A 14,233-nucleotide genomic window follows, 5' to 3' on the forward strand; every position below is an offset into this window, starting at 1 on the left:
AGCTTCCTCCTCTGGGGATCACAAATGACTGTGCAATATTTTATGGCAAAGCCGTTAATAGTTACTGAGATATTTCAGTGTGGACCAAAGTGGTAGATTGAACTTTCTCACAACGCATCAACACAGTTATACTGCACCAATATAATGGTGGACAATGAAAAGCAACACAATCATGAACAATTTTCTTTATTTTTTTTATCTCTCAGTTCAAAAGATGTTATTTCTTTTCATTTAGGCTATTTACAATCGTAATAAAGGTTATCATATTAAAAGTGCAGACAGACTTCCAACGTCCATGGAACAACAGAAGGATCTGATCCCATAACTCAGTTTGTTTATAAAATTAAAGAAAATTATGTTTCACTTTTCTCCTCCTCATTGAGGAAAGCCCTGGACCTGAAATTCCAATGAACATGCACAACAATCAGTTACTGAACAATACACTGCAGAGTGCACACAAGTTCAAATAGCATTTGGTCATAAGATGAGGTAAACTCTTCTCACCTGCTCAAACCAGCGGGTAGCTGGACGCAGTAGCAATGCCGCACTGGTTGTGTTTGTTCCTGGTCATCTTGATGTATCCCTTGTCTCCCCATCCTAGACCCCAGCTACAGCAACACACAAACACACATTACCAGCAATATTCAGCTGCTCTATGTAAAGAATCGTAATCATAATATTAATAACAACGGCATGTAGAGACAACTGTATTCTGATAGAGGTGAAATAACAGCAACAATTCATTGTAATGGGGTTGTTTAAGCAACATCCTGAGTAAGTTTCATTTCATTATGGCACCTATAAATAAGACATTACTGCTGCTGTCTCTGACAACAGCAAATTTCTGTCTCCACTATTGACTGAGTGCTCGCAGGAGAACGATCAATAATTTAAAATGAGGACAACAGATTTGGGTGTTTACCTGTTCTTGACCAGCCAATAGTCACTTCCCTTGTCACTGCCGTAACCCACAGCCAGCACACCATGGTCCAAATCTTCGCTGCTGCACTCTGGCTCATCATACAGTCCTAGAAACATACAGAAATTATGGAAATATGTGTAGGTTAAAAACAGATGATTTGATGAGAATATTTTCTGTCAGAAGCAACACAGTGTTTAAAACTGTTCACCTGAGTGGTACAGCTGGAAGGACACGTGAGAAGCATCAATGCCCACAGACACAGGTCCAATGGTGGCCACGGCCTCCTTCAGGGCACCCTCGTCGCCTTGTGTCACATCAACATAGCCTGTGCATGTGGCACCAATAGTGTCAGGGTTGTAACGGCACTGACCATCCTAATTGAGAGAAAAAATATTTCACAAGTCTTTCACAAGATTTTCACAGATGGAGTTAAAAGTCTGTTTTAGGAAACTATGCGTTTTGGCCACAAGGTGGCAGCATCAACATCTCTTACATGGAGAGCCATCTTTTTTTACTGTCTGAATCATTTGTATTTCCAACTCTTGCTTTTTAACATGATGATGACAAATGACTGTCTGACACTGTATGCTGTACATTTAAAGATTTTTTAACCAAATTGATTCCTGTTTACCTCAGCCTCATAAGGGTAGGAGACCTCTGTGTCTATTCCTCCGTTCGCTTTGATGTACTTGAAGGCGTCATCCATCAGACCCCCGTTGCAACCCTCGTTGCCGTAGTCGCCGGAGCAGTCAACCAGCTGCTGCTCACTCAGAGATACCAGCTTCCCTGTCTTCCTGAAGTGCTGACCCTCCAGAGAGCCAGTCTGAAAGAGATATAAGTTAGATTGAAACCAGAAGACAGTTGTGTAAAGTTTCCCTCATCACCAAAAAAAAAGGACGCCAACTTATAGTGTGTACATACTGTACTGAAGGCCCAGCAAGAGCCACACTGCTTTTGATCCTTGACATCAGTGACATATCCCTTGTCCCTCCAGTCAACAGTGTCTGGCAGATCAGCTCCTAGAGGCAGCCGGAGGAAAGCAGAGCCATGGCGAGGTAGAGAAGAGTTGAAGGAGCCCAAACAGCCCTGGACAATCAGATGTTTGTACTCTTCGTTTTCCTGGTGAAAAGGGGCTAAATGTTACTTATCGGGGTCCTCCTCCAAAATGTCATTCAGTGTATCCCCACAAGCTGATTTCAACAGAAGGACGTGGACGACAATTAGTCCCAAATGGTTAAAGAAAAGCCAAATGTTGAAAGAAATCACATTTCTAAGTTTCTGCGCATACCATGTCAGCAAAGTAGGTCATGCCGAGACGGTAGGACTTGATTCCCTGATCGGCCATGATGTTGTGCACCAGTACCAGTCTGCGGTTGCTGACCCAAATTTCCCTGCGGTGAGCTTCCTCTGCCGGAGAGTTGTAGGACCTTCCTGCAAATCAGAGAAGGATATTATCTGTTATTCATTATGAATCAAATAAATCATTTTCTTTTTTTTTGCTGGCAAACAACATGAAAAAAGTACTTCTAAGCATGAAGGCAGATTACAAATTTTAGACATTGTTGTGTGAATGAGCACAGTCCAAATGCAAGATTCACAGGCAGTAATTTCACAGAAAACAGAACAAAATCTACTGTATTTGACAACAGGCCGCAATTAAAGAAGGCAGTCTGTTAAGATCTTCTCACCAAACTTGAGTTTCCATGCATGGAACTCCAGGTCTTCCAGAGAGATGTTGGCACAGCTGGCCACGGCCAGAGCAGCAGCAACCAGCAACAGCTTCATCCTGACTGACACACAAGCAGAAGAAACAGAGAGATCCCTTGTGACTTGCAGGAAACCACACAGGTTGAAACTGAACTTTTTTCACTTCAGCTTTGCCTCAGAACCTTTTTCTGCCGTGACGTTCGTGCACGCTACCACTGTACTAGATCAATTTCCCGGTATCTTTGAATCTCTTTTTCATCTCTACCTCTAACTCTTTCTTTTCTCTTACGGCTCTATGTTCTTTGCATCAATGCACCTGCAGTACAGGAAACGTGTGCTTGTCTTGGCTTGCCTGTTTGTGTTTTCCTTGTCATGTTAGCCAAGGTTGCTCACCTGCCTCTGTCTCTGTTTTTGTGTTTTGTTGTGTCTGCTGTAGCTGCTTACCTGCTTCTACGTCGGTGTGTGATAACGTTTGAGGTATAGCCACCTGTAGATGATGCAGGGCTCAGTTAGAGAGGCATTCTTATATAGCTTACTACAATTATGACTTGCAGTATGTCCAGTCAGGTGGCTGTCAGCCGCTCATAAAGAGAGAGAAAAGGAAGAGAGAGTCAATCATTGAAATAGGGAATGGGCGAGTTAAACAAGAAGTTTGCATGATGCCATTCTTTTGGGAAACATATACGTTACATCAGGGTCATGATTTATTTTTCTAAACCACAGAGTTTTCAGTGAGACATGATTAGTTACTCAGCAGTTTGTTGCTTATGAATCATTGTCGCATAAGAAAGAAACACAGCCTGTCTGTGTGTTAGTGTGATGCCTTCATGTGGATAACCACTTTTGGGATTTTGTGGGGGGGGGGGTTTCTTCAGAGCTGATTCCAGTCATGGTCGGGAATACTCTGAAAAAAAAACAAAAGTAAAACAGACATAGATACAGTAACATTATGCATGTGCTAAAATGCGCCATCACCCACTTGTTATAGTTGAAACCTTACCAACTAAATTATTCCACACTGGAAAATGAGTTAGTAATGGAGGCGTTCTTATTTCCCGGATATGTAGGTGGCACCCACTATGTTTGTTTGAGCGATTTACATCAATGATCGGGTTTTATTTGAAGTTGTCACCCTATAATTTTCCTTTGAAATATTTTATTCCTTTAATTAGAGACACAAACAAACTGAACAAACCTTGACAAATCGCACACATTCCCACAAGTTGTGACAACTTTTTCAAATGTTTTCGGAGATTTCCTTGAAATACTGTAACCGTAATTACACTCATCGCCACTTCACAAGGTACACTTTTGCAATCAAATGTGATCCAATACACAGCTCTGCCATGAAAAATAAAAAGTATTTATTATAGTATCTAAATCATTTTATTTAATCGAACGTGTTTTGACCACTATGAGTCTTCGTGAGGGCTTCAAGCCCTGATTGCCTTCCTATTTATCCGACTTTATTCCCCATTTTCCAAGAGCACCCAACACTTGTTTGATCTATGTTTAAGTATACAGAGCTCTGCTGTTTGCTCTCTTTTTACGAAGCATATACCTTTTCAGTTTTTGTTGACACTGTCAACGAAAGGTAGTAATTTTATGTTCAGTTGATTATCAAGGTTTTAGTGGGTGTTGGTGATCTGGGGTGCATTTTATTGTCAGGTGTTTCTAATATTCTGCCCCTTTCCGGTATGTAAATGGAATGGCCATAATATTAGGAGTACCTCCCAATATAATGCAATCTAGTTACACTACAACCTCAATAATAAACACTCTCTGTCAGCGGCAATAAAAACAAGAACATTATTTTTCACATTACTTTGTAAAGGCAGTACTTATGGCAGAGCTGTTGCATTGGATCACGATAGATTGTTAAAGTGTACCTAATGAACCGCACACACACACACACACACACACATTCTGAGAAATTAAACCCTTTTCTACATGTGATATTGTTTGATTTATGATTCATGAGTGTTTCCATTCAAGGTTCTTCAAGACTTCCTTTCTGTTTCCATACACATATCCTGTTTTAACCTTGCTCGCAACATTAAATCTGCTCTGCAAATATTACCTATTCAGCATTGTCAGGAACATGGGTGGAAATATTATTTAACACAAAAGAAGACTGAATAAGAAGATAAGAAGGGAAAAGCAGCAACCAGATTTACATATTGCGTAGGCAATATATTTAAATTTCACTGCTGTCAGCCGGTCTCTCTGCCCCGCCCCCTACTTGCCTGTTGTTTCTCTGCTTGTCTGTCGCAAGGTTTTCAGGTCATGACAGTGCTTTAACCCTAAGATCATAAAGATGCTGTGAAGTGAGAGAAGACTCAGAGCTAAGCTAAAGGTTTACAGATGTCATTAAACTCTATCAGCTTGTCTCATGCTTCTGCCTGTTGGTGTGCGTGTGTGAGCAGTCAGTAGTGTGTGTGCACATGCTTGAAATCCCCTTCCCATAAAAACGGAGCAAAGAGTTTGCTAGCTAACAGCTCTGATGCATAATGGTAAAGAGCAGAAACACAGTTCCTTCTTTTAATTTGGTATAGCACTATGGTTTTATTTTAACAACATATAGCTTTGCAAGACTTGCTCATAAACACTCCATTGATAATAATTTTAATTCATATAATGTTATCTATGACATACTGATAGATAAAATTGATGCAACAATAAGCATTTTACTGTTGTGGCTGGTCCAGTGGTTCCTATTCCTAATGTACGGGTCGGGCCCTCAAAAGAAAAATCTGAGGAGTCACGCAATGATTAAAGTGGAGTGAAAGTTCTGCTACACAATTTGTATTCTGTTCTTCTTTTCTTTTTTACTTTTCTCTAATCTTTTTTTGTGAGATACTTTTATCCAAGTTGAGGAGTTTATAGGGTAAATCACTCTTTGGTGGAACTGCTAAAAACTTGTGAAGAAGGGACTTGTAAACTTTTGTACTCCCTGCGTTGGGAGTACAAAATATTTAAAAAAAAAAAGGATAGTAAGTATTATAAGAACCTCAGAATTGTAAAGTACTTAAGTAAATGTACTTAGTTACTTTCCAAGATGCTGACCAGCAGCTCTATACGTGTCACTTTTAAGTTAACTGAACTAAAGTTTCATACTCATCATTATTGGCAAGTGCACCTTTATACTGGTTGTGATGTACCTATCTTGCATACTATAAAGCATTTACAACAACAGTCAAGTGACAAGAAGGGTTCATGACTCAGCACAATACAAATTCAATAGGAACACTTTCTACGGTCATAGAACAAGGTTTGTTTGTGCTTGTGCATGGCCTTGAAAACGACCTTTAAACGACGTTTAGTATGTTTTTTATTACACACCTAGAGAGTATATGTGTCTGTGTCTGTAGGGGCTGATGAATGTTTGATTCTGCAAAGGCAAAACAGAAACCCACTGACTGCACTGAAAGACTTTTTTTTCTGTGATTTCCATCACCACTTCCACATTGTGTACCACTTGTTTTGGCTGCATGTCATTTGGTTTTATTTGTCACCTTCAGCTTGCACATGACAGTTATGACAGTTAGTTCTGGATGACAACATCTGAAATAAAGGACAGAGATACAAAGTTATGCAAAGTGTCTGAAATGAAGGCACCTAAATCAAGCCTTTGTTAACCGCCATGTTAAGTGTGAGGTTGTAGAAAGATTAATGTCAATTTCACAGTATTTAGTGAAGATGTGATATGAAAAATGATTATAAGTTTATAACTCCAACATTCATTACATGATTTAAATGGCAAATGTTCAATTTGGATCAAATTGCTGATTTCAGATAAAGTAAATGTAAGAAATAAATATTTCTAAAACTGAATGTGAATCTGCATCCTGTATCATGTGACTGTCACTGGTGACCTGTCATAACACCCACTGTCTCTGAGGTTAAGAGGGTTTGTCTTACTGTAAAAGATGACTCCGTATATGGACACTACAGCTGGGTAAATCAGCTGTTCTCAGGAAATAACACTCACTTCCCTTTACATTATAATTTATTTGGAACTGCACAAGTAGTACACATACATTTTTTCCGATTTTGCTCTGATCAGTACATGTTTGGACCAAACTGAGTCAAGACCTGAGTCTGATTTATTTTATTTTAATTCTATTTTTAGTGCTGTTTCTACATGTTTTTTAAGGTAGACTATTATGGGGGTTCTATGGCAATGATTTTTTTTTCTAGGAAAAGTATTCAACATGAAAGTGAATAGATTAAAGGCATTACCAACATTCTATCTGTTATGCAGTCTGCAAACTTTCTCAACTTTTGTAGTGACTGCTCACAACCTTTGTACGGCAGTATACCTCACACACAATCAAGTGTTAACACATACAGAATGTCAATTTTGCCACAACTGGGCATTAAGTCAGTTTTGTGCTAATTAATTAATTTTGTAACTGGCTATTGCAGTGTTGGAAAAATACCAGGAGATGGCAGCATTTCCTTAGGCTTTGCTTCCTTGGGCTTTGTGTGTCTGTAAAGGAAGTAAACTCCCTGAAATGTGACTCTAACAGTACTTTTTTCTGATGCTTCTAGTTAGAATCCATAATGACTAAATTTGTGTAAGAGACATGCCCCCACACAATCTGTTGCAGTATGATGGTTAAAATTGAAAGTATTCATGCTATGTAGAGTTTAATAATCGCTAAGTAATATAATGTGACAATAGCTGTGCATGCATACTATGGAGTAGATCCTGGAAGTAAAGAGGAAACCCTCAGGCCCAGTGACAATACTAGTGTGAAAAGGCACCAAGATGCTTGGCATGGGAAGCTGAGAGGATCGCTATCCCCGGTAAACTCTTCTAATTTCATTATACATCCTCAGCTTAGAGCCAATAACATAGTTGGCTGCTCTCTAGTGGGGGTCACATATAACAGCCGTTAAATTGTGACAGTGGCCCAGACAGGCATACCTTAGCACATAATCTGATTATCGGATCAATAACACAGCAACATTTGGTGCATAGCTGGGATGGCTGGCTTCTTCTCTGGTTACACATTGCTGGCATTCACCCCTCGTTCCCACTTTATAGGTGACAAACTGTGAATGCGAGCAGGAATTCAAATGGAAGGCCTTTTAAATAAGACAAGTTGCATAGCGCACATCTTGATCACACCTGGCTGTGCTGCTGTGTCTAGGATTCACACAGCTACTAAAATATCAAGACACTCTGTATATCAGAAACTGAGACTGAGAAACATTTCATGAAGCTAATATTAGCATTTATCCTCTGGGCGTATATATTTCTATCGGTCCAGCTACACGAAAAACGTCCTTTGAATAAAATCTCATAGCTCAGATACTATTACCCATAATTTCATGCAAGGGAAATATTAAAGAGATGTGGCAGTTTACCATAAAAATATTTATTGACAATGTTCTTGGACACAAAAATGAGAAATGACACACAAAAAAACATCCCAGAAATATTTAGAAAGCTCAAAACATCTAAGAATGACATAGAGAGAGAAAAAGAACTAAAATGGAACATCATCATCAAATAGAGAGGTCCCTCTGCTTCCGGTGTCACCCATGGGACCCTATTTTGGAAAAAAATATGCAGGGTTGTGAACGACGAGAGACAAATTCATATTTTTGATCCAGTTTGAATTGCGCCATGTATTACACACATGATCTTTGTCAATTCAAAAGATTATTTTGCAAGTCAAGAAAGTTGCTTTGCCGTACTTCTGTGTTCTCATCTCCTTGTTATCTTACCTGATGAGTCAGGAAGTGAAAAAACTAACTTCTACTCTATGCAAACTAACTACCTTGCAAAACTTTTGTGTGTGTAGTCTATTTAATTGTGTATTTTTAACTCATAATGTTGTACTTGTACAGTCTTAAACACATTTAACACAAACTGACTTTATTGACTTGCAAAACTATCTTTTAAATTGACAGACATCATATATTTACATTTAAATTAAAAAGGGATAAAAAAGATTTGTCTCTTGCAATTAACTACTATACATATTTCTTCTGAAATAGGGTCCATAGCGGTCCACCGAAGGGGGAGGGACTTCACCTCTCTATTGAAATAACACAGTCTTTGAGTCTGTTCAGAGCAATCAAATGTTTGTTGAACTGAACCCATTTTAACATGTTTTTTTTTTAATTACCTTTATGCTCTACAAAAGATTCCTTCATGGATGGATGAGCAAGTCCGCCAAAAACATATGGTATGGTCGTCTCCACTTTAGAAAACACAAACTGAATCACAATCATGTTTAGAACACTGGCCAAACATTTTCAGAAATGCACATAAACACCAATAAATAGAAATACTTTATTTCAGAGAGCAAAATCATATAATAACAACCAACCAATGATGAAAGTCACAAAGCATAAACCACCATATTCGCTGTTCCTGTTTATCGCTGCATGTTGCATTTGTGAAATGCAGATAAGTGGATGATGACAACCACTGTACCAATAAAGAGCATGAGACAGAGATAACCAGGGACGTTGGAGGGAATCCCTGCTTGCCACTATTCATTCCCTGTTCCTCCATTCATCCCTCTATCTCTCTGTCCACTGCAAAAGTCTGTTGTGATCCTGTCTTTCTCAGTCCAAACAGGTCACTGTGGCTCACACCTTGCCAAGGTCTGTGCTGCACCAGCAGCGTCAGGAGAGAGTGGAGGAGAGGTGCAAGAGAGAGAGAGCGCAACGGCACCAGTTATAGGCAGTGACACTGTCTCTCTCTCTCCCTCTCTCTGTTTTATCTCCATGGTGCACACACGTCGACCTGGAGCAAGGCGGTATACTGGCAGGGGAGGCCAGGAGCAGAGAGAAGGGGGTGGATAGATGTGGATGGAGTGTGTGGGGGGATAAAGGGACACGCTGCTTCAATAGCTGAGCAGGTCCAGGGACTAATTGGATCTGGTAATGGCTGGTCAATGTGACTGAAGGGCTCGTTAGAACCAGTACAGCTCCTTGCCTTTCTTGTGTTGCTGGAGGCCTGAGAAAAAAGAACAAGGGAACAATGAGGAGGACAATGGCAAACAACAGAAAACAGGTTGTCATGGAGCCTACTTTTGCCAAACATCCAGTTTTTACAGAGGGGGGAAGAGAGCTTCTGTGATGATTAGTGTGTGTGTGTGTGTGTGTGTGTGTGTGTGTGTGTGTGTGTGTGTGTGTGTGTGTGTGTGTGTGTGTGTGTGTGTGTGTGTGTGTGTGTGTGTGCGTGTGTGTGCGCATGTGTATGACAGGGCCTAGTGTATTTAACATCACAAATGTATGCATCTCTGCATGCATTTCCTACAGAGGGTATCACCGCGCTTGAAAGTTGATGCAGATGTGTGTGCGTGCGTGTCTGTGTTTGTGGGAATGGTTTTTATGATGCACATCTACTGTGTTGGTTGATTAAATTAAACCAATACCAGGGGTAAAATTTTTCAGCAATTAATGGCGCAATAAAAGCTAAATCTATAAAGTGAAAAATTTAATACGAGCTCTCATTATGTTCAACTTGACATAGATACATAGAGATACATTTGTTTGTTATATTTTTACGGCCTTAAATAATGTCATCTTGCTGTTTGCGTTTGTCTAAGCTGATGTCTACCTGTTTTCCTTTGCATTTTCTGATTTTCATGTCTGGTCGAAATAGAGACAATTTATAAACTGTAAATAAAGGAACACTTTGTCCAGACAGCATTTCCAAAAGCCTGACATGGTTGAGTGGTTACCTGCATCCATGTTGAGCGCTAGCGTCTGGCTGACGTCTCCTGGTGGAAGCAGGCTGGGCCAGGAGGCAGTGGGCTCCAGCTTGCTCACTTCATAGTGACTGGGCAAGGTAAGGGGATGAGGTGGCCTCACTGTGGGCATGAGCAGGGGCCCGTAATGGGGCTCCAAAGCTGATGGGGAATACAGTTCGTGGAGAGGCCGTGGGTGGCCGTAGGCCTGGGCCTGGGGATATCCCCAGCTCTCTGGTGGGTGAGCGTGGGAGTGAGCATGAGCGTGTGGGTGAGGATGAGCATGTGGGTGCGCCAGGCCCGGGTGCAACGCTGATGCGTATGGGTCCATGGAATAGGACGGCGCACCTGTCTCACAGTGGGAGCGACTCTGAGGCGAAGAGTAGTTACTGTCCCAGAAGGAGGGAGGAAAGCTTCGTCGACTGCTAGGTGAAGGGGTATCTGATGGGGGAAGGAGGATAAACACAGTCAGGTTAAGGCCAAGTCACGAACTGTTGCACAACTGTGTACTGAATCATCAGATTTAGAGAGACAAATGGAAAAGGCTGGAGGAGCAACGCGTGCTAAAACATAGATGTCACTCACATGACTGCTACACCCTCTGGCCCAGATATCTTCCCTATTGGATCATACTGTTATACAGCCCTAGCCCCAACAAGACACAGAAATAAACACAACCATGTTCTCCCAGACAGAGGGAGAGAGAGAGAGCAAAAGAGAGTGACAGAAGGAAAGGTAGAAAAAGAGGCGTCCCTATATCCTACAATTCTATATAAGGTAGACACTCTGACCTGGAGGGAGCCCAAGGCTCACAGAGCCTTAAATCACTTGCTGTGGTGACATGTCTCACTCTCATGTCAGCCGAGTACTTCTTAAAGTCTCATAACACACTGATGCATGCACACACACTCAGACACGTAACTCTGGCCCTGTGCTAGCACCCGCCGCCCCTCTCTTCTGTCTCCTGCACCCCCACCTGTTGTTTTCTCTGCTCCCCCCTCTCCGCGCCCTTGACAGAATGTCAGCAAGCCATTATATGTTTTTAGCAGTATACTTATAGATATTCCTCTGAAAAAAGACACCATGCGGCACCCTGAGAGGTAGTGTTTCCCTCTGCCCCTATCACACTGACCACAGCATAAATCTGACTAGCAGGCAGGCAACTGACTGAGCAACCATTGTGGGGCAAGAGCTGGAGCGATAGTCAGAATGGCAGCCGCAGAGACGTTTGAAGGGGATACGCCGGCGAGGCTGTGCGATTACGGCCATGTATAAACATAGCATCTGTTGTGAGGCAGGAAGCGTGTGTTAGTGCCAAAATGAAGACGTCCGACTGAACTAGGAAAGGGACTAGCAATAGCGGAGAGAGTAATGGCTATAGGCCCTATATGGATACTCAAGGGATCTGCTGGCTACTGGTAGAAAGGGACTTGTGTAACTGTAAAATTGTAGAAAATTTTAGTACTTTGCGTTTTGGTGCAATTTACATAAAAGCAAAAAACAAGCTAAAAATACAAACATCTAATAATGTTGCTAATTTTGAAAAGTATGCTTTTCAGGGTAATATGTATGAAATAAGTGTAATTGTCTTGCTTTTAAGATAATGTACAAGAGCTTTATCACAACTCATAATTGGCTATGAATGTGGGGTTGCCAGCATATAACACAAGACCAAGACCTGGTATCCAAAAGCTACCAACAATATATTTGAATTCCTGATTTCTGCAATTAAAAAAAAAAATCGAACCACACACATTACACAGTGTGCATGATTTATTTCTCTCTTCTTTAAATCTTTACCCTAACCAACAAAGTCCCTGTGGACTCTCAACAGCTCCTGACCTTCATGACCTCTGAACCCTACTCCCTGTCCACTCCAGGGACAACAGCCCCAGCAAGCAGCTTTTTAGCCCTGACACCTGATCACATCACCTGTCTGACACTCTGCTTTGCTCTGCACAACTGTCAACTCACCCTGTGTGGCCTCAAAAGCAGGCGCATGACACCACACAGACAACTGTGGCAATGGTGCTCACATAAATACATTGAAATAGTGAAAGTGCAGGGAGGTTTACCTCAGTTTACCTAGCTTTTTTATTTTTAAGGCTAGCATGAATCTTCATGAAATAAATTAGTTCTAAATTTCGTAGTGTGTCATCTTAACTGATGCGATAACATTCAGATTGGGTCCCTAATTAATTTAATGAAAACATAATTGAATAATGCTTTTCGGGTGTGTTTTTCTCTTTATTTACACACTGGGCACAGGATTCACTGGAGTTTGTGATTTCTATGAAGAGCAGCCTACTCAACTATGTCTCTCTAAAGGATTTCATACTATTCTAATATTATAAACATGAAAGGTTATTTGCATCCAAAATCAGTGCATGTAAGTACACTTGGTGTGCCTTTATTTATCTTCTACAAATTGGTATACCTGTGCCCCGTTGGTCTGGTGCCCGCCGTTTGCCCTCTCCATCCATGTAGGAGCTGAGGGCCCTGGAGAAGTGCTCATCCACCACGCTGCTGATGTCTCCCTGGTAGTAGGTAAAGAGGACACAGCGAGAAGTCAGGTACTCTGCCTCAGGGGCCTCCTGCTTCTCCTTGGGGCTCTCCTCTGGCCTTAAAGCTGCAGGCGTGTATGCGGAAGAGGAAGAGCTGGATGAAGATGAAGAGGAAGTTGATCCTCCAGTGCCTGGGCCCCCAGACATCCCTTCTGGACCCCTGGGAGTGTCCATAAACTCCCGGCAGAGAGAAGTGCTCAGACCTGTGGGAGCCTGTCAGAATGGGGTTAGAAGAGGGGTGGGGGTGGAGGGAAGGACAGTGTTAAGACAGGTGCTGCAGAGGACAGTTCTGGAGCTGTCTATGAGTAATTTTGACATAATGTTTTCCTTTGTGTGTGGCTGCGCTGGCATTCGTGTGCGTGCGTGCGTGCGCGCGATCGAGCGATTCTGCGTGCGTCAAAAATTTTGTGGGTGCAGAACGACTTCTGTGCTTAGAAAGACACAAACAGCCCTGATTATATTGATATTTGTAAATGACTAATTGGATCAAACGAACACTGATATCACAAACATAGGAAACACTCAGGTTACTTGCTTTTACGCACAACCTGCATAAATTAGCAGTTGTTCCTCACCTCAACGACCCCCCTTCTCCCCGCTAACACTAAAAATAACACTGAAAATGAAATAATTGTTACGAGAACATTTAAATATTTTCGCACTTCCTACCTGTAAGCTACTGATTAAAGCAGGAGCACTCGGTGCGTACGGTGCGTAATGTCCATAGGCTGGGTACATAACATCCAAACAGCTCATGGTAAATGAGCGGTGTCTTCACTGCTCTGTGGAAACCGACCTTGCTGAGAGAGAGTGTGACAACATTCCGGGTTTTTTTTGCCGAAGAGAAACAGGCTCGGTGATCGCGATCAGCGGGAAAAAGCCTTTGCCAGACTCGACATAGTCACCCAGAGGAGCGCAGTTCTCTGCTCCACTTTGTGCGCCACAACAGCTGCGGCAGCAAAATGTGGTGAGGTTTGTGAAGCAAGCATGAGGGTGTCCTGTCCTGTACATCTCTGTGTCAACCCCTCCCACCTTTACCAGCCCACCACCCCCCTACATCACCACCACCAACACTCCCACTACCACCACCACCACACAACATCTTAAGCAGATTGTTAATTGCCCATGAGCACAAAGTGATTGTTTCCCTTGACATTAATTGGCTGAATTAATAAGCTAAAAGCTATAATCACTTAAAGCCCATGATAGGTGCCAAGCTGGAAATAATGTCAAAGTCCATTCAAACATAAAACAGGCAAAGGTGATTTCTAGAAAAGCTGGAATCAACCTATGACTAATTATGGATCCACAATTTCTTAATC

The 14,233-nt window shown here is 41.7% G+C and overlaps 2 protein-coding genes across 3 annotated transcripts; both read right to left on the reverse strand.

Annotated features, from left to right (window-relative positions):
* Window positions 1–241: 241 nt before the first annotated feature.
* ctsl.1 (cathepsin L.1) lies at window positions 242–3,149 on the reverse strand. The gene is made up of 9 exons (XM_083923623.1): window positions 3,074–3,149; window positions 2,611–2,712; window positions 2,211–2,353; window positions 1,844–2,041; window positions 1,554–1,745; window positions 1,131–1,296; window positions 923–1,028; window positions 505–608; window positions 242–396 (listed from the first exon to the last, which is right to left on the reverse strand). The coding sequence occupies exons 2-8, from the start codon at window positions 2,705–2,707 to the stop codon at window positions 509–511; spliced, it is 1,002 nt and encodes a 333-aa protein (XP_083779749.1). The 5' UTR covers window positions 2,708–2,712; window positions 3,074–3,149; the 3' UTR covers window positions 242–396; window positions 505–508.
* Window positions 3,150–8,039: 4,890 nt separating this feature from the next.
* On the reverse strand, window positions 8,040–13,873 carry vgll2b (vestigial-like family member 2b). 2 transcript variants are annotated; one of them, XM_083924209.1, is made up of 4 exons: window positions 13,708–13,873; window positions 12,785–13,124; window positions 10,342–10,788; window positions 8,040–9,611 (listed from the first exon to the last, which is right to left on the reverse strand). In XM_083924209.1, exons 2-4 carry the CDS (start codon window positions 13,083–13,085, stop codon window positions 9,568–9,570), a joined length of 792 nt encoding a protein of 263 aa, XP_083780335.1. In that variant the 5' UTR covers window positions 13,086–13,124; window positions 13,708–13,873; the 3' UTR covers window positions 8,040–9,567. The 2 variants fall into 2 exon arrangements, with proteins under 2 accessions (XP_083780335.1, XP_083780334.1); XM_083924208.1 differs by having other exon boundaries at window positions 13,581–13,873.
* Between the last annotated feature and the right edge of the window lie 360 nt (window positions 13,874–14,233).

This window comes from Echiichthys vipera (assembly GCF_963691815.1).
Source record: "Echiichthys vipera genome assembly, chromosome: 12".
NCBI lineage: Eukaryota > Metazoa > Chordata > Actinopteri > Perciformes > Trachinidae > Echiichthys > Echiichthys vipera.